This window comes from Podarcis muralis, chromosome Z, assembly GCF_964188315.1.
Source record: "Podarcis muralis chromosome Z, rPodMur119.hap1.1, whole genome shotgun sequence".
In the NCBI taxonomy this organism is placed as follows: Eukaryota; Metazoa; Chordata; class Lepidosauria; order Squamata; family Lacertidae; genus Podarcis; species Podarcis muralis.
The window spans coordinates 16,581,209-16,600,813 of NC_135673.1; the positions used below are offsets into that span (position 1 = coordinate 16,581,209).

Here is a 19,605-nt window from a genome sequence, read left to right on the forward strand (position 1 = left end):
ATGGTATATTTTTGCTTCCAATAGTGGTTTGGTTGTGGATTTTGTGAGCAAAAGAGCCAGTTCTGCACATACTCTTTTGGAAGTCCCCAGACACCACAAACAAACGATTTTGCTTTCCCTGAGTCTCATGAGTGCTGTCCTCAGCAATGCACAGTCAGTGTGCCATGGCTGTTATGGCTTTGCCTGCTGATTTAGCCACCTCTGGACAAGATGGTCGCCGAGGAGGAGTCTGGTGAAACTCCAATGGCCCCTCTTCTGTTTGTGCTTAACACTTTGAGGCAGGAGCTCCCCATTCACCCACCCATTCTGCAGGTGGGGTGAGCAATACTACTTCCTTTGTCAGATTGGGATTCTTACCCTCACCCCCCCCCCATTGGTGCACTCTTGTATTTAGAAAGAGGTAAAGAACTCCCTTCCTCATAGTAAACACAAAAGTGGGAGCTCCTATTTATAGGAAGCCTGCAAGGGAAAGAGTTGGCATCATCCAGGATGCATAAAAGAGGATCTCACAGAGCTCCATCAAATAGCAGTTCTGTGAGGTCTCCTTCTCTCCCTGTTTTAGGGGCTCTTCAGTCATCATGGAGCCAGCTAAGGGGGCGGATGATCCTGCTAATGCTTTAGCCTGTGGACAGTGGTCCTCTGTAGGGAAGACCTGTTGGGGTGGAGGGTGAACTTTCTGAGGAAGAAATGTTGGTGTTTCAGTCTTAACCAAGGTTGTTGGCTTCTGAGGTTTTTCGCCTTTCCAGGCAAAAGGACCGAGGTTGTTAATAGCTTACCTGAGAATGAAGTGTTGCATCACATGAGGACCACACCATTCAAGTCCTCAAATATGGTTGCCCTCTGCTTATTGTTAAAAGTAAAAAAACAAATAAAAAAGCATTATACTTTTCCTACCTTGGTTCTGAATCGGTTGAGGTATCATTGGTATGGAAGGGTGTTCAATCCTGCCTTTCCTGCTATGTCAGTGTCTTTCCCTGCACAAGGGTTTCTGCTCAGTTTTCTATCCTGGTTAAAGGCTGTTTACACCCAGGAGTTTAGGTGGTCTTCCCCTTTATAATTTGGTCTGCTTTGGCAAGGGAAGATATTCTACATCCAGATGAAAAATAGAGGTTAAGAGGTGACTCCTTCAAGATATCTTGGGCTCTTTGAGGTGGTTCATCCTCTATCCTCCTGATGGGATGCTGGCTTTATTTTCCATTTATCAGGAGATTTGTTATAAGAGACATTTTCTTGAACATTTCAGGTGAACCTGTGTTACCTGTGCCAGGCCTGCACTTCACTTCTGCACAGTCGGAAAATGCTGCAACACTACATACAGGTAAGGGGCTGAGGTGGCTGGTTCTCACTGAAGCTAGGCTTAGCCTGTGCCACTTCAGACTGCAAGTGGAAACTCCCAGGATTGAACAAGAGACCCATGTTCTGATCTGGACCTGGAAATAATTTGAATTACTCTTGAATGACCACATGTGGGCAACCATTGTTGTTCCATGACTTGCCTATTACTACAGTGGTACCTCTGGTTACAAACTTAATTTGTTCCGGAGGTCCGTTCTTAACCTGAAATTTTTCTTAACCTGATGTATCACTTTAGCTAATGGGGCCTCCCTCTGCCAGTGCTATTTCTGTTCTCATCCTCGGGCAAAGTACGTAACCCGAGGTACTACTTCCGGATTAGCGGAGTCTGTAACCCGAAGTGTTTGTAAGCTGAGGTGTTTGTAACCCAGGATACCATTGTATTGTTACTGATGTGTGTGTGTTGTGGGGTGGGCAGTAATTTTACAGAAAGTGGAAGATAAGTTCCAGGAATAGGAAACCTTTGGCCCCAGGGCAAAAACTGCCCAGCAGGCTGACTCATTTAGCCCCGAGGTCATTTCCCATAAACCATGACCACCTGCCTTGCTAGCGGATGTCATGGAATCATAGAGTTGGACCCTGTGTGAGAGGCGAAGAAGGGAAGATCTCCCAGGGTGGGAGGCGAATGGAAATCTCTCAGGTGTGAGCTGGAAGGGTCCACCACCTTTTGTGAGAGACTAGGGTTGAAAGCTGCCTTTGAAAGAGGACTCTGCATTTTCTTTTCTCTTTATTCCTTTGCTTTTATTTCAGTTTAGATTAGTTTCTTTTATCTTATTGCATTATGATAAAGCTTTAATAACCTTATTAAAAAAGAAGAAAAAATAAACCCCATAAACTCCAGCCAGCATAGTCAATAGCCAGGGATTATGGGAAGTATGGTGCAAAAAGCCTGGAGTGCACCAGATTGTGGAAGACAGCTTCAAATAATAGTTTTTCAACTTTTTTTCAACTCATAATTTCATTCTTTTTTTGTAAACTGCATTGAGGTGTGCTCCCCCCCCTTTTTACAATCGAACAATATATAAATTTTATGAAATGGAAGTAAATGAGTGAAATTTCAGTGCTTCCAGTTCTTTTCGTACTTTGTGTGAGGGGCTAGTAATTCAAAGGGGGACGGGCACACATACCAGGATTCCAACTGGCTGCCAGCTTGACCTGACTCTGAACAAAGCAAAGGTTCCTTTTGCAAAAACCTCCCCAGTACTGGTGGTAGTTTGCCTGGCGTGTGTGTGTGTGTGTGTACGCCTGTGTATGTAGTTGGTGCTCTTGTCTCATGTCCCTCCTTTCACTTGCTTGGACTTCTTTGCAGACCAAGAATGGAGAGCCCCTCCCGTCTACCATCCTGCCTCATGTCCAGCGCCCCCCACAGACCTCTGCCAAGCCTCCCAGTCCGGAGACGGAGGCTGCTGAGCAGAAGGCTCTGCGCGCTGTGCAGTACAGCCTCCTTAAAATCCTCAGCAAGTCCCTCGCTGCCCTGCGCCACTTCACTCCAGATGTCTGCCAAATCCTTCTTGATCAGGTATAATAAGCTAGGCTCTTAGGAGGAAGAGTCCAGAATTCTGCGGTGGTGCCCCTGGCATGGACTTCCCCTGGCACCCAGGAAGCGCGCTCATTCCCTGCCCTCTCGGTGCTGGCAATGATTACCTTTTATATCCCTTGAAAAGTGCATAAAGTTGAAGGAGGAAGTTGGAAGAGCGACACTCTATCCAATTTCCTCTTTCAAGCTCTATGGTGCCATAGTTGCAGATAAGTGCCACTTAGACCATATTTTACCCAGATCTGTTGGGAAAGTGAAGTGTGTGTCTAGATGTTCCTTATTTCTCACTGGAGTGGGGTTGCTAATAAGGGAAAGGGGAGAGGAGAAGTGATTAGGGTGTGTGTGGCACCCATGGCACTCACTTATAAATTCAAACATATGACCATGGATGAGAACTAAGCCTCTGTCATAAGTGAGACTTCAGATGTGACCAGTGGATGTTTATCTCCAGTTTCTGCATAATGGCTTGGGACCCGAGTGGCTTAAAGAGCACCTTCATTATCAACCATTTCTTGGCCTACAATTGGGCCCCTTTTGGTGGTGTTGCCACTGGAGGTCACCTGGTTCGCTTTGAGCTGTGACAGGGCCTTCTTGAGAGTGGTTCCCTGTGTGTGGAATGCCCTCCATAGGGAGGTGTGTCTCTCTACCTCTGTATTATTTTATTGTTGTTAGCCGCCCTGAGCCCGGCTTCGGCTGGGGAGGGCGGGATATAAATAAAATTTATTATTATTATTATTATTATTATTATTATTATTAACTATTGGGGGGATTTACCAGACATAAGGTGGCTGAAAGGCATGGCGTCTGGTAAATTACTATAACCTGAAATTATTAGTTGTGAGAGTAGGTGATAGTTTGTTTTTCTAAAAAATTTTAAACTGCTTTTAAAAGTTTCATTTGCATTTTTCATTATTGACATGTTTGCCAACCTGGGCTCCTTTGGGAGAAAGGTCTGGATGTAAAATGAACAATAAATAGATCAAGTGACTCCTGGTGGTATTGGTGAAATAAAGATTTAGCTGGTCTTTGTGTCTGGCCTGCAGTCCTCCGACTGTTGCTGAACTAAAACTCCCGTCAGCCTCAGCAAGCATGGCTAGGGATGGTGGGAGTTGTAGTTCAGCCACACCAGAGGTTCAATCACACCTGCTATACAGCCTCAAGAGAAGACTGATTTTGACTTCCATTTGGTTTTGACCCTGTTTCTTCTGTTGTAGTCACTGGACCTCGCCGAGTACAACATCCTTTTCATGCTGAGCTTCACCACTCCGGCTTTTGATTCTGAAGTGCCCCCCTCCTTTGGGACCCTCCTGGCCACAGTCAACGTGGCCCTGAACATGCTGGGAGAAGTAAGGATCAGGGGAGCCCAAGCTGACCCGGTGGAGGAGCCCACAGCTAGTTTTTCTCCCTAAAAGGGAACTGGGACGGGATATGCTTGATTGCAAGGAATTTTTAAAAATTGTGTGTGAATCATAGAATTGTAGAGTTGGAAGAGACCCCTAGGGGGGTCATCTAGTCCAATCCCCTGCAGTACAGGAATCCCGCCAACAGCTGTCCCTGGGTGGGCTCAAACCACCAACCTTCTGGTTAACAGCCAGATGCACTGACCCATTGTGCCACAGAGACCAGTAGTGAGAGGTGAGAGATTGTGGTCAAGGGATTCTCAGTGGATGTTTTGAGATGGCTGGTGGGGATTGAACCTGGGACCTTGCACAGGTCCCTTAGGCTACATCTTTTCCCAGGAGGCTATCCTGAGACACATGGCTCTGCCCAGGCAAATCAGAGCAACATTATCCCTTACTTGGGGGATAGTACAGTCCCTTGTTTTGTGGCAGCAGGGATTTTCCAGAGCTGCTCCTCCATTCACTGTTCGATCAGCAATTTTGTCTAGACATTGTGTGCTGTTCCTTCCTCAGGGTAGAAAGGAATCAAAACTACATTTCCTTTACTGGGAAGAGGCTCCCTAAAGGGTGCTCTAAAAAAATGAAAGCTGAATTCTGCATTCAGTGCTGAATTCTGCATTCAGTGCTGAATTCTGCATTCAGTGCTGAATTCTGCATTCAGTGCTGAATTCTGTGCTTGCATGGGGTTACAGAATACACTGGGCCTGGCTGAATGTCTGGCTTTTGAATATAACACAGCTTTTCCCTTCTCCCCAAAGCTGGATAAGATGAAGGAGCCTTTCACTTTGGCTGCAGAGCTGGCCACCCAGCAGGAGGGGAACAAGACCCTCAAGTAAGTACCTATGTTCCTTTTACTGCCCTATGGAACAGGAAACAGGGTGGCTCTCCTCCCTCCCAGCAATACTGTACACTTTATGCTTGATTTGCTCTGTAGATCCTAGCTTCGTGTTTTAACTTTTTGCAATTGTCAGTTAACCGGTGGGACACGAGAGGAGATACCTACAGCTTTTGCAGCTGCTGTTGGACAGGCCCAGTCAGTGAGAATGTCCCGAGTGTAGAATCTGTGCTCATGTTTACCTAGGGTTGAAACGGCACCTCTAGCTCCCAGGCTTACCACTGAGTTTCATCTGGTCTTTTGTTTGTCAGCCGGTTTGACACTACCTCTTCCCTCCTCCTCCAGGTCACTTCTGATGTTTACAATGGAAAACTGTTTCTACCTGCTCATCTCTCAGGCTCTCCGGTACCTAAAGGATCCAGCAGTCCACCCACGAGACAAGCAGCGGATGAAGCAGGAGCTCAGCTCTGAGCTGGTAAGTAGTTTAGATGCTTGTATTATACCCCAAGAGTTAAAATTAAATAACATTGGATATGTTTGAACAGAGGTTTGAATGGCCAGCTGTTGGAGATTCTTTAGCTTCTGACTCCTGCATTGCAGGGGGTTGGACTAGATGTTTCTTGTGGTCTGTTCCAACCCTACAACTGTATGATTATGTAAAAAGCCAAAACTGTACCAATGTGTCAGTGTCTACGGTTGTTAATGTCCATGCATAGAGTGAATTAATGCGCATCTTTGAAATTCCATGTGGGTTGCCTCCCGTGCTAGTCCTACCTAGAGTAGATCTGCTGAAATTAATGGCTAATACATTAGTCCTGTTTACCAATTTCACTTTGCATAAAACGTTAAGTTCTACAACCCTGTATACCTCTCCCAACTGATCTCCAGGTAAATGTCAGTCTTTGAAATAGTAGAAGAAAGTAGAAGGTAGGGTTTTGTCCTGGATTGAAACAAAGTCTGATGGATACTGTATGAAGGAATGACTCTAACTGTCCCTATGTCTTATTTCCAGAGCACGCTTCTTTCCAGCCTGTCCCGTTACTTCCGCCGGGGTGGCCCAAGTTCTTCTTCCGTGAGCATTCTCTCCTCTTCACAAGGGAAATCTTCCTCAAAGCTAGGCCCCGAGGGGCAGGAGCCGCTCTTCCAGCTTGTCCAGGCCTTCGTTAGGCACATGCAGAGATAAGACCCCAGGTGCCATTTTGAAATCCCATGTGAGTTCACTTCCATCAGCTTTTGGATGTAGCCCTGCCACCTGCCTTGCCTCAGCCAGGCAAAGGAAACTGTGAGATGCCTTCACCAGAAGAGCACAATGTCAAGAGGATGTGGAGTGGTCTGCAAACAGTGCCTCGTTCATACAAAACGAGCCTTGTGTGTCAGGTAAACCTGACGTGACTTTATAAGTATTGATGAACTGATTACTTTTCATAGCTGTTCCACAACTTGAAGAAGGAAAGAGGATGGAGAGGAAAAGGTGGCTTGGAATCTCTTCCCTACCCCCACTACAACCCTGGATTGGGCATTATTTAAATGTTGCCTCTTCTCTGGTGAAGCACAGGCCAAATGATTGATTTCAGCCTAGAGATCATCTTCCAAGTGCTGTTTTTTATATTTACTGGACCATTCAGAAAGCAAAGGCAAGACGTTTTTAAAGGTGACCACCTTCTCTTCCTGTTTCAGTATGAATTTTGAAGTTAGAACTCCATTGCTTTGTTATCTCACATTTTTGTACCACCCATTTCCTGTTTATACTGATTAAAAAGCATATTTCTAAGTGGTTGTGGAATTCTAAATTTCTCGAGTCCAGTTGGTGTCAGGCTGCTGGTTTATTATTATTATTATTATTATTATTATTATTATTATTATTATTATTATTATTAATTCAACCCTTCAGGGCAAAGTAATTCATAGTAAAAACAGAAGATTCATCAAGCAGTGTGGGGGCTAAGCCTGCTACAGAGCGCCACATACCCTGCATCCTTAAATGTCACAGCTGGCAGAGAGCTGATGTATTAAGTTCACATGACAAATGAGTAGAGTAGGTAGTTCTGGTTTCTGCAGGGCATTGTAGTGGCCATATTCGCACATAACACTGAGATATGCTTCCATTTTCCAGCTGACTTGCCTTGCAACCCTGGCACTTGTTGGGCATCTGGCACAGAGTGGCTGAAACTAGACTATTGGGTTTGAACGCATCACCAAACCATGATTGAAACAATCCGTGGCTTGAGTAGTAACAACAAACCATGGTTACTTTGTGCTGGGTTTGTAGCTCAGTATTATGTGTGAAGCAAACCCATGGCTGCATGCTGTATAACATTTAAGGAACACCCCACTTGTGCACTGGGCAGATTATAGTGAAGGAGGGGGCTGTATTTCTTTTTAAATGAGGGTGGTCAGGAGACATTTGTTTTCCTTCTACCAGCCCCAAGTGAAAACAGGCTTTATTTAGTCCAGCCTCCATCTGCTGGTGCCCTTCAGTTGTTGTGGACTTAAGACTTAAGAACATAAGAAGAGTCCTGATTGATCAGGCCAAAAGGAGGCCCATCTAGTCCCACATTCCTGTTCTCAGTGGCCAGTCAGATGCCCAATGAGAAACCCACTAGCACAGTTTGAACACAAAAGCAGTCTTCCCTCTTATGGCTCCCAGCAACTGATATACAGAAGCATTTACTTCCTCTAATCATGGAGGCAGAGCTCAGCCGTTGTGATTAGTAGCTTTCAGTAGCCCTCACCTCTATGAATTTGTGATGGAGAAAAACCTGATGCTTTGATGATTCCATTTTCTTTTGAGCCTATGGCTAAACTGAAAAAGGGCTGCACCTAACATTTTACAGTACAGAACGAGTTGCTTTCAGGTACAATATACAGTGGTACCTCGGGTTAAGAACTTAATTTGTTCTGGAGGTCCGTTCTTAACCTGAAATTGTCCTTAACCTGAGATACCACTTTAGCTAATGGGGCTTCCCGCTGCCGCCGCACGATTTCTGTTCTCATCCTGAAGCAAAGTTCTTAACCCGAGGTACTGTTTCTGGGTTAGCGGAGCCTGTAACCTGAAGCGTCTGTAACCCGAGGTACCACTGTATAGCGAATGTTCGTTCCAGAACACTGAAAACAATAAACACTTAGAATCTGGTGACCGCATGAAAATCAGCCAGGTATGGCAGTTGTGCTCAATCTTGAAATGTTTTGTAGATAGATGAAAGAGGGTATCAGGAAACATTTAATGAAGAGGGAAACCAGCAAAATCTTAATAAAGAAAGACACTGAAAAATGATTATATGTTATCACATGATACAGTGAGGGCTGATCCGAGAAGCCAAATGATTTTGATTGGTTCAGGATGATGACACTAGGTTGCAACTGCAAAGAGTGTTGTGATTTTTTGGTGAATAGAAATCACTTGTGTAATCTGGAAGTGTGTATGAAACATTGCTTTGGATGTGTTTTTTGGCAGTAGCAGCCTTATTTTTGAGGCTGTCCCTATATGCATTTGTATTTCAATAAAGGACTATTCACTTGGAGCCAGCATCCTTGTCTTTCGGGTTTCTGCGAGGGATACCTTGCAGCCTAGGAACCCCTTTTAAATTTCTCCCAACAGTTTGGTCATTGGGATAGGGATTGACTAGAACACCACAGAGTTTAGGGAACCAGACTGAGGTGGAGAGACTGGGATGGGCAGAAGTACCTCAGGAGATCCAACATTTTAAAAAATCCCACTCTTTGCCTGCCTGCCCCTCCTTTCAGCACTAACTTCTCTGAAGCTCACGTGGCAGTAAGAGTATTAATCCCTATGTTATTTGACGCAGGCTTTAAGTGAAAATCCTTATTTATTTGTAAATTACCTTTGGGGCTCATTTGCTGGTTTTGTTGTTTCTGGTTATACAGTGGTACCTCGGGTTAAGAACTTAATTCATTCTGGAGGTCCGTTCTTAACCTGAAACTGTTCTTAACCTGAGGTACCACTTTAGCTAATGGGGCCTCCCGCTGCCGCCACGTGATCTCTGTTCTCATCCTGAGGTAAAGTTCTTAACACGAGGTACTACTTCCGGGTTAGCAGAGTCTGTAACCTGAAGTGTCTGTAACTTGAAGCATCTGTAACCCGAGGTACCACTGTATTGGTATTTTTTTTTTATTTTTGCTGGGTGATTGCAACCAAAAATCTTTTTTTTTTTAAAGAATTTTATTAAGTTTTTCAATAGTTATATAAAAGCAAAATAAAACAATAATAAAACACAGACAAAGAAAAACAAAACAAAAAAGAACAGGTATAATTTCATTCCCTTTTTTTTTCCTTATACCTTACTTTCCCGACTTCCCCATACCTCCCCTCTCTGTATTCCAGTTTCTATTATATTAATTCAGCAAATCCTTCCCCTTAATTTCGTTTAAATTTTTAACCCTTCTTTTCTTATTACTTATCCAATTCGGCTGGAAGCCATACAGTTTCTAAACCAACGCCCTTCTAACACTCATTAATTTTGCAGTGTTTCTTAAGATAGTCCTTAAATTTCTTCCAATCTTCTTCCGCTTTCTCTCTCCCCTGGTCTCGGATTCTGCCCGTCATTTCCGCCAGTCCCATATAATCTATCACCTTCATCTGCCATTCTTCCAAGGTGGGTAGATCTTGTGTCTTCCAATACTTTGCGATGAGTATTCTTGCTGCTGTTGTAGCATACATAAAAAATGTTCTATCCTTCTTTAACACCGTTTGGCCGACAATACCCAAGAGGAAGGCCTCTGGTTTCTTCAGAAAGGTATATTTAAGTACCTTTTTCAATTCATTATATATCATTTCCCAGAACGCCTTAATCTTAGGGCACGTCCACCAAAGGTGAAAAAAGGTGCCTTCATTTTCTTTGCATTTCCAACATTTATTATCAGGCAAGTGGTAATTTTTTGCAAGCTTGACTGGGGTCATGTACCACCTGTAAATCATTTTCATAATATTTTCTCTTAAGGCATTACATGCCGTAAATTTCATACCGGTGGTCCACAACTTTTCCCAGTCAGCAAACATAATGTTATGACCAATGTCTTGTGCCCACTTAATCATAGCTGATTTCACTGTTTCATCCTGCGTATTCCATTTCAACAGCAAGTTATACATTTTTGACAAATTTTTAGTATTGGGTTCTAACAATTCTGTTTCCAATTTTGATTTTTCCACCTGGAAGCCAATTTTCCTGTCCAACTTATAAACCTCCATTATCTGATAATAATGAAGCCAGTCTCGCACTTTATCTTTTAATTTCTCAAAACTCTGCAATTTCAATTTGTCCCCTTCTTGTTCCAAAATTTCCCAATATTTCGGCCATTTGGACTCCATATTATGCTTTTTCACCGCTTTCGCCTCCATTGGCGACAACCACCTTGGGGTTTTACGCAACCAAAAATCTTGTTTAGGGGATTTTTTCTTTTATTCTATTACATTTTGTTTGTCCTATTTGTTTTGTTTGTCCTGGTTGTCTATGAACCTGCAGCATGACTGGTACCTTAAGTTTCTGCATGTCCCTTGAGATCAGCAGTCTCTTTCCTTTCTCCATCCCTCCCCCAGCCCCACAAATGACCCTATTGTGATTGGTAAACTTTGCTTGTGACATGGTTCCCTGATGCTGTCAGCAGAGATACCACAAAAAGGATGCCCTACACAAACCTTTCTTAAGTGTGCTTGGGGACCTAGTACACCTCCCCAAGTCTAAAAAGAACCTGGCTTACAGGAGTTCAGTAAGCTCTGTTTAGTATGATGTCTAAAAAGGACTCTTCCCAGCATGGTTTTCTGAATCTGGTTTGCTCAGGGCACCCTGAACTCGGAGGCGGAGCATATGCCAGCGCTGCTCAGGGTGGGCACACTCCCGAGGGAAGCCTGGTGCGGAGGGTGCCCTCCCAGACATGGAATAGACCCTCAGGTGCCCGGAACGGCACACGCTCCCTGCAGCCGGGGGCAGAGCGAGCTGCCCATGGTGGGCATTAGGCGCACCGCCCGCCCACAACTCCCAAGCCTCCCCCAAGCTGTCAATATAAACTTCAGGGAAGTTTTTAACACTGCTTTTAACACTTGATTGGGAGCCGCCCAGAGTGGCTGGGGAAACTCAGCCAGGTGGGCGGGGTATAAATAATAAATTATTATTATTATTTACATGCCTTCCTTGTGTACATCATATTGGCCAACCACTCAGGGAGAGAACGGAGCTAAGCCTTAAGCTTTAAGCTTGTGCAGAATCCAACAAAGAGTTACTGTACTTTTCCATCTATAAGATGCCCCCTATTTTGGGGGACTGAAATCTCAGGAATTGGGGGGAGATGGCAAAAAGTTGTTGAGCTATTTTTTGCAGAGGATTGCCCAGAGGCGGGGATTACCAAAGGTTGTTGAGACTTTTTTAGGGGGGAATGCTGAAAACCACTCACCCGTATGCAAGCTGCCAATCGCCTGCCCATTTGCCACAGCACCGGCCAATCAACAACACCCATTATTGACGCAGCAACAAATAACATGCACAATAGCTGCTGACAGCCATGGCAGCAACCAATCAAATGCCCACCCTGTGCACTACCCATGTATAAGATTGGGTTTACCTATTAGAAGATCATGAATGAAAGCATCATTTCTGATGTATCAATATATTTTTTTAACTCTTTAGCACAACTTTTTAAACTTTGCTGTTCCTTATGCAGTGCAGGTTTATTCCACAAGAACCAGACTCAATAAACATTCTTTTAGGTTTCTCTATTAGGTTTATGTACAGCCGTTCATCACAAGATCTCAGGGAGATTCACAGGATACAATACAGTTGTACCTTGGAATCCGAACGCCTTGCGAGTCAAAAGTTTTGGCTCCCGAATGCCGCAAACGTCGCTTTGGAAGCTGAATGTCCGGCGGGGCTTCTGCAGCTTCCGATTGAGTGCAGGAAGCTCCTGCAGCCAATTGGAAGCCGTGCCTTGGTTTTTGAACGTTTCTGGAAGTTGAACAGACTTCCAGAACGGATTCTGTTCGGCTTCCAAGGTACGACTGTACAAGGTAAAACAAGTAAATAGTTAAAACAACAAAATAATAACCCTGCCTTCTGATAATTCTTGCAGTCCCCCGCGAAAGTGAACTCCATGAGACTTTAGTGAATATTCTTTTCTTTCTTTCTTTTCCCTCACCCTGATTTGATTTGTATAAAGGTATAGGTAAAGGGAGCCCTGACCATTAGGTCCAGTCGTGACCGACTCTGGGGTTGAGGCGCTTATCTGTACGGGAGCAGGCGTACAGCTGCTGGGTCATGTGGTCAGCATGACTAAGCCGCTTCTGGCGAACCAGAGCAGCGCACGGAAATGCCGTTTACCTTACTGCCAGAGCGGTACCTAGTTATCTACTTGCACTCTGACGTGCTTTCGAACTGCTAGGTTGGCAGGAGCTGGGACCGAGCAATGGGAGCTCACCCCATTGAGGGGATTCGAACCTCCAACCTTCTGATCGGCAAGTCCTAGGCTCTGTGGTTTAACCCACAGTGCCACCTGCATCCCTTTGATTTGTATATTAATAGCTGTTTTTTAATAGTAATAAAAAAGAGGCTGCCCTTAGTACAGGTGAGTTTCCTTCCAGAATTCACTGCCACTCCTCATCCTGGTCCTAAAGACTGTCCTTTCTTTAACCCTGATTTGATTCTGTACTCTGATGGCTTGTGTAAAATAAGATAACCAGGCATGAATTTATAATGGTCATGTTGTGGTATCTGATTATGATTTTTTTAAAAGTTTATTTCCTTTCAGGTATTGAAAGGATTCCAATTTGCTGGGCAAATTGCTCCAGTCTGTGCCTATACCCTGGCTGCAGAATTGTTTATCTTTGTTTATATCCTGCAATACTGTACCATTCTGTGTGCCAAAATATAAAAAATTATAAATTTTCTTATTTTGTGAATTTTTCTATGCATATTATTGGTTCCTCACTGATGCCTTTTTTCCATACTGTAAAAGAAAAATTGATACTGTCAGGGTTGCTTCAAGATCCTAGCTCACAGAGGATCACGCTAGCCAACGGTCATTAAGTAAAAGTCTTTATTGAGTTACAGTTTCCATTCTCAAGCTGCTGCGTGCAACCCTACGTCTAGTAGCTAGATCGGCGAAGCTCCGTCTGAATCTCCGCCCCTCGTACACCAACTTAATATCCTAGCCCTGCTCCACCTTTTCCGCCTGACTGTTCTTCTCTGGGTCCCTCTGCCCCCCTGGGTCTCTTCCTTCCGGGATTCTTCGGACGCTGACCCCCCGGACTCTCCTGTCTCCTTGCGCCGGGCTTTAGGACCCGGCTCTCTTTCCGGGCTGCCTACTGCGCCTCCTTCCTGTGCATTTGAACTTGGCGCGCGCGCCCAACCTTCCACCTTCCGTCTAACCGTTTCTTCGCTCCCAGATGGAGGTGTGGCCACCCCTGACTCGTGCCCTCCCTCCTGCTGTGAGCTGCCAGCGCTTGCCCCCTGGCTCCTTTCCTCTTCCCTGCTCTCTGGCGGTGACGCTGGACCCGATCTCCAACTGCTCTCCTCTGATTCCCCTCTGGCTCTATCTCCCTGGGGTGCCCCCCTAAACTCCCCCCTTGCCTTGGCCACTGGTGCTCCTTTCTGTGAATCCTCCGACTCACTGGAGAGACTCGGAGATCTCGGGTCGTCGTCATCGCTCATCCTTTCTTCTGCCTCCTCCCCTTCGCTCTCTGTTTCCTCCCTTGCCCTTGCCTCTGCTCCTGAACCCCTGACATCCATCCCCCCCTCGAAGCCCCCCACTCCCCCTTCCCCTCCTTCCGGTGCTGGAGCTGGGTGCTGCTGCGTCAAGGAGACGAATGTCGGGTACCGTTCGGTTCCCGTAGCGGGCCTCCCTCCGAAGTCTTCCGGTTCTTCCTCCCTTCTCTCGTTGACGACGGTCACCTCTGCTTCCATCTCTGTGCCGCCGTGCTCGAAACCTGGATCGTCCCCGAAAATGTCCATGTCCGTCTCTCCCTCGCTTCCTCCAGGCGGCGTTGCTCGGCCTGGACCTTCTTGCCACTTCCTGCGCCACTGTTCCTCTGGTTTGTCGTCCCACCAATACGAGGGTTCTGAGGCAGATCCCGAGGGCGACCCCTCCGGGGAACGGACGTCTCGTATCGGGTCCTCGTCAGAGTCGAACCCCCGGAACGTGCTGCCCGAAAGCGTGGGTGTGAAAAGCCAGTCGTCGAAAAAGTCTGCTGGCATCGGTCTATGTGGGAAGAGGGCATGAAACTCGTCTTTGAGCAGAGGTTCGTCCAAGGCGTAGTCCGGCACCCAACTGTTCGCACTGGCCGGGGTGCCCTCCCTGGCGAGAAAGTATTCTACCCCTTCTTCCCCCCATCTGGAATCCAAAATCTCTGTGACTTCGTTGATGCGCTCCTTCTGTGCCACTCCTGCGTGCCCTGTTCTGTCTCTGGCCGGACTCTGCGCCGTTCCGGGTTCCTGAAACCTGTGCGGTGCCTTGTAGGGAGTGAGCACCGATCTGTGGAATACCGGATGCATTCTGGAACCCTCCGGAAGCGCCAGCCTGAAGGCCACCGGGTTGACCTGCTCTTCGACTTGATAGGGCCCCAGTTGCTTATGCCCTAGTTTCTTCTTGGCCAACGACCTGGCCGGCACTGCGTGGGCTGCTAACCAGACCCAGTCCCCCACGTGTAGCTCTTCGCCAACCCTTCTGCGTTTGTCCGCTTGTACCTTGTATGCGTGCTTGGCCAGCTCCAGGTGGCGCCTCAGCTGATCGTGGACTTCCTGCAGTTCCGACGCGAACGCATCTGCCGTCTGCGTCTCCCCTTCACCCAGCCTTTCCAGTCCCGGGAAGGTTCTGGGGTGCCTCCCGTTGTTGGCGAAGAACGGTGTGACCCCCGTGGACACGTGCTTCGTGTTGTTGTAAGCGAACTCGGCGAGCGGCAGGTAATCCACCCACGTCGCAGGCTGTTGATTTGCATAGCACCTCAAGTACTGCTGCATGATGGCATTGACCCGTTCTGCTTGCCCGTTGGTTTGCGGGTGTCTCGCCGACGCCAGGTTGATCTTGACGTTCAGGAAGCCCATCAGCCGCTGCCAGAAATTTGAGATGAACTGCCGCCCCCGGTCGGACAGAATAGACCGTGGCAGACCGTGAACCTTGAACACGTGGTCTATGAACAGTTTGGCGGTTTGTTCCGCCGTGGCCACCTTCGCACACGGAATGAAATGTGCCATCTTGGAGAACAAGTCCACCACCACCAGCACTGCCGTCTTGCCCCTCGAGCTGGGCAGATCCGTGACAAAGTCCAGGGCCACCCTCTCCCAAGGTTCGGCCGGAGTTTGCAGCGGTTCCAACAGTCCGGCCGGCGGTCTAAGCACTGGCTTCGCCCTCTGGCAGGTGTCACACCTCGCCACGTAGTCCGCGACCTCCCTTCTCATTCCAGGCCACCAGAAATCCCTGGCTACTAGTTCCACCGTCTTCTCCTTGCCGAAGTGCCCTGCAGTGGGCGCGTCGTGCAGCTGCTGCAGCACCTTGGCGCGAAGTTCGTCTCCCGGCACGTAGATGGCCCCTTTACGGATGAGCAATCCATCTCTTAGCTGGAAACCGTCGGCCGCTGCTTTGCCCCTTTGCACCTCTGAGATCTTTGCTTGCGCGAAGGAGTCCCCTTGCAACGCTCGTCGCACCGCCTCCAGATCCACGGTTGCCGCGGCGCACGCCCACACTGTTGGTGCGAAGATGTGCATGGCGGCCGCTGGCGTTGCTTCCTCCAGATACTGTGGCTTGCGGGAGAGAGCGTCCGCCATGATGTTGGTGTCCCCCGGGACATACTCTATTCGGAAGTCGAAGTTCGCAAAGAACTCAGCCCAACGTATCTGCCTCTGGTTCAGGAACTGTGCCGTGCGCCAGTGCTCTAGGTTCTTGTGGTCCGTGCAAACCTGCACCGTGTGCTTGGCGCCGATCAGAAAGTGCCTCCACGCCTTGAACGCTGCATGAATGGCCAGCAACTCCCTGTCCCATATGGTGTAGTTCTGCTCGGACTTGCTGAGCTTCCTGGAGTAAAACGCTCCCGGTCGCCACACCCCCTGCGGGTCTTTCTGCAGCAGGACCGCCCCCACGGCTCTGTCCGAGGCGTCAGTCTCCACCCTCATCGGCTTGCTGGGGTTGACATGAAGCAGCTGCTCTTCCGACGCGAAGAGACGCTTGAGTGCCTGAAAGGACTGTTCCGCCTGCTCTGTCCAAATGAACTTCTTTTTCTTGGAGCTAAGCGTGTCAGTGATGGCCGCCGTCTGCATAGCGAAGCCCTTGATAAACTTGCGATAGAAGTTCGCAAAGCCGACAAACCGTTGGACCTCCTTCCGGTTGCGCGGGCTCTTCCAATCCAACACCGCTCGAACCTTGGCGCTGTCCATGGCGAGCCCCTTGTCAGACAGCTTGTAGCCCAGAAAATCCACCTCCGTCACGTCAAATTGGCACTTCTCCAGCTTGGCGTAGAGCCTATGGTGCTTCAGCCTGTTCAGTACTTCCTTGACGTGTTTGTCATGCTCCTGTTGCGACTCCGAAAAGATCAGGATGTCATCTAAGAAACAGACGCACGTCTTGTAGAGAAGTCCCGCCAACACGTGATGCATGAATGCTTGAAAAACGTGGGAGCCATTTTGCAATCCAAAAGGCATAACTCTATATTCGTAGGTCCCCAGTGGCGTGAACATGGCTGTTTTCCACTCGTCTCCCTCCCGCGTGCGAATGAGGTTGTACGCACCTCGCAGATCCAATTTGGTGAACACTCTGCCCTTCCGCACCTTTGCGAGGAGGTCGTCAATTCGGGGCATGGGGAAGTCCGACGGCTTAGTCACACTGTTCAAGATCCTGTAATCCACTACGAGCCTCTTTTGGGGCGTATCCCGCTTCTTAACGAAGAACACCGGGCTGCCTCCCACCGCCTTGGACTCTCGGATGAAACCGCGCTCCAAATTATGATCTATGAACTCCTTGAGTTCTTGCAGCTCGTCCTCTGACATGGAATACAGTCTCCCCTTAGGCAGCGCCGCCCCTGGCAGCAGGTCAATCTTGCAGTCATATGGCCTGTGAGGGGGTAGCCTGTCTGCCTCCTTCTCGCAGAAAACTTCCAAAAATTCTGCGTACTTGTGGGGAATCGCTTGCAGCGTGCCTAGCAGTAGCTGTGACTCCTCTTCCTCTCCTTCCTGCCTGGGCACGATGCAGTGTTCAGCACAAAAGGAAGAGCCGAAGGTCAGCTGCCTCTGGTACCAAGCCAGCGTTGGGCTGTGTTTGTCCAGCCAACTCATGCCCAACACAATGGGCGTGTCCGACAATTGAGTGACGTTGAAGCTGATGACTTCTTGGTGATTCCCAAGTCGCATCACCATCGGTGGCGTCTGCTGCACCACTTGCCCTCCTAGCAGCTCCCTGCCATCCACCGTGACCACCTGCAGGGGCAGTGTGGCCGGCAGCAACTGTATAGCATGCTGGTTGACGAAGTCCTGCCCCATAAAGTCCGCATTGCTGCCTGAGTCAATGGTGATTGGCACGTCCATGGTGATGCCATTGGGCAGCTGGAGCGACGCGGTGAGCCTCACCACTGGTTTGGGCGGGAGGGGGTTCACGGGCTGTAAAATCTCTGGGGACTGCATCATTAATACGTCTGGCTGGGCCCCAGTGCCTCTTCCTCCAGCCAGACAGCGTCGTTTCCCTGCTGTGGTTCTCCTTGCTGCGTTGCTGCAGTCGCCATTGCTGAGGCTGCAGTGAGCTTGTGGAGCCTCTGGGGACACTCTTTCGCCATATGCCCTGGCTCCTCACAGACGTAACACTTCCTGTTCCCTCTAGGAGGCTTCGCTTTCACTGCTGCTGGTGCTAGGGCTCTGGTTGCTGACTGAGCCCTGGCACCTCCAACCTCCATCGGTTCAGCTCCTCCCCCTGGCGGAGGCGTGGATTGCGTACGTGCTGCTTCTCTGGGAAAGAAGGAGGAGCCCCTGGCTGGTTCGCGCCCTCCACGCCCTTCGTCCCTGCTCCACGGACGTCCTTCCAGCCGTACCCCCACTGCCAGCGCCCTCTGCACGACCTCCTGGGTGGTCCGGGGTCTCTCCCCCCTCGCAATCTCATCTTTTACAGAGCTGTTTAGTCCCTCCCAGAAAAGGTCTCTTACAGGGGTCGCATCTCTGTCCCATTCTAGGGCACTGGCCAAGGCGAAAAAGCGGGCATGGTACTGCCGTACGCTGGCCCTTCCCTGCTTCAGTCCATGAATCTGTTGCCGAGCAAGATCCACGTCAATGCTTGATAAAAAACACGCATCCATCGCTTTAATAAAGGCATTCGCATTTTGGAGCGCCGGATCGTTATCCCTCCATAAATTGCGCAGCCATGCTCTGGCATCCCCATGCAAATAAGACATGATGAACCCCACTTTCTCTTGCTCATCTCTAAAATCTTTACTCAGCAGTTGCAGTGCACACAGTACGTCTGCTTTAAAATTGGGATACTGTTGCAGGTTCCCATCGAAGTGAGAGACCAGACCGCCTGTGCGTCTCCCCAACCCAATCCCCTCTGGTTTGGGTGTCTGTTGCCCTTGCTTCGTAAGCACTTCCAACCTGACCTGGAGATCCCTGTAGGCGGCAGCTGCGTCCTCCTCTCTCTTCCTGGATGCGAGAGCCTCGGCATTCAGCTGTGACACTGCTTCTCTGAGTTCCGCTATCTGCTGTTCAGCCGTCATGTCGGCTGCCGTTCGTGAGCTCACTAGTAGGCACCTGCTTCTCTCCTCTCCTCGAGGCTGTAGATGCCCACAATACGGGAGACGGAGCTTACTGTCAGGGTTGCTTCAAGATCCTAGCTCACAGAGGATCACGCTAGCCAACGGTCATTAAGTAAAAGTCTTTATTGAGTTACAGTTTCCATTCTCAAGCTGCTGCGTGCAACCCTACGTCTAGTAGCTAGATCGGCGAAGCTCCGTCTGAATCTCCGCCCCTCGTACACCAACTTAATATCCTAGCCCTGCTCCACCTTTTCCGCCTGACTGTTCTTCTCTGGGTCCCTCTGCCCCCCTGGGTCTCTTCCTTCCGGGATTCTTCGGACGCTGACCCCCCGGACTCTCCTGTCTCCTTGCGCCGGGCTTTAGGACCCGGCTCTCTTTCCGGGCTGCCTACTGCGCCTCCTTCCTGTGCATTTGAACTTGGCGCGCGCGCCCAACCTTCCACCTTCCGTCTAACCGTTTCTTCGCTCCCAGATGGAGGTGTGGCCACCCCTGACTCGTGCCCTCCCTCCTGCTGTGAGCTGCCAGCGCTTGCCCCCTGGCTCCTTTCCTCTTCCCTGCTCTCTGGCGGTGACGCTGGACCCGATCTCCAACTGCTCTCCTCTGATTCCCCTCTGGCTCTATCTCCCTGGGGTGCCCCCCTAAACTCCCCCCTTGCCTTGGCCACTGGTGCTCCTTTCTGTGAATCCTCCGACTCACTGGAGAGACTCGGAGATCTCGGGTCGTCGTCATCGCTCATCCTTTCTTCTGCCTCCTCCCC

At 48.8% G+C, this 19,605-nt stretch overlaps 1 protein-coding gene and 1 non-coding gene across 5 annotated transcripts in view; one reads left to right on the forward strand and one right to left on the reverse strand.

The window, feature by feature from the left end:
• The window catches only part of NUP188 (nucleoporin 188), a 47,943-nt gene extending 39,297 nt beyond the window's left edge, over positions 1 to 8,646 (forward strand). For all 4 annotated transcript variants that reach the window (XM_028715552.2, XM_028715554.2, XM_028715555.2 and 1 more), the window contains 6 exons: positions 1,244 to 1,318; positions 2,663 to 2,872; positions 4,105 to 4,236; positions 5,049 to 5,122; positions 5,471 to 5,600; positions 6,138 to 8,646. In XM_028715552.2, coding sequence (XP_028571385.2) covers positions 1,244 to 1,318; positions 2,663 to 2,872; positions 4,105 to 4,236; positions 5,049 to 5,122; positions 5,471 to 5,600; positions 6,138 to 6,308 — 792 coding nt within the window. In that variant the 3' untranslated portion in view covers positions 6,309 to 8,646. The remainder of the gene's footprint in view (positions 1 to 1,243; positions 1,319 to 2,662; positions 2,873 to 4,104; positions 4,237 to 5,048; positions 5,123 to 5,470; positions 5,601 to 6,137) is intronic.
• On the reverse strand, positions 4,440 to 4,513 carry TRNAN-GUU (transfer RNA asparagine (anticodon GUU)). The gene has a single exon. It is a non-coding gene; the product is annotated as a tRNA-Asn (tRNA).
• Positions 8,647 to 19,605: the final 10,959 nt, after the last annotated feature.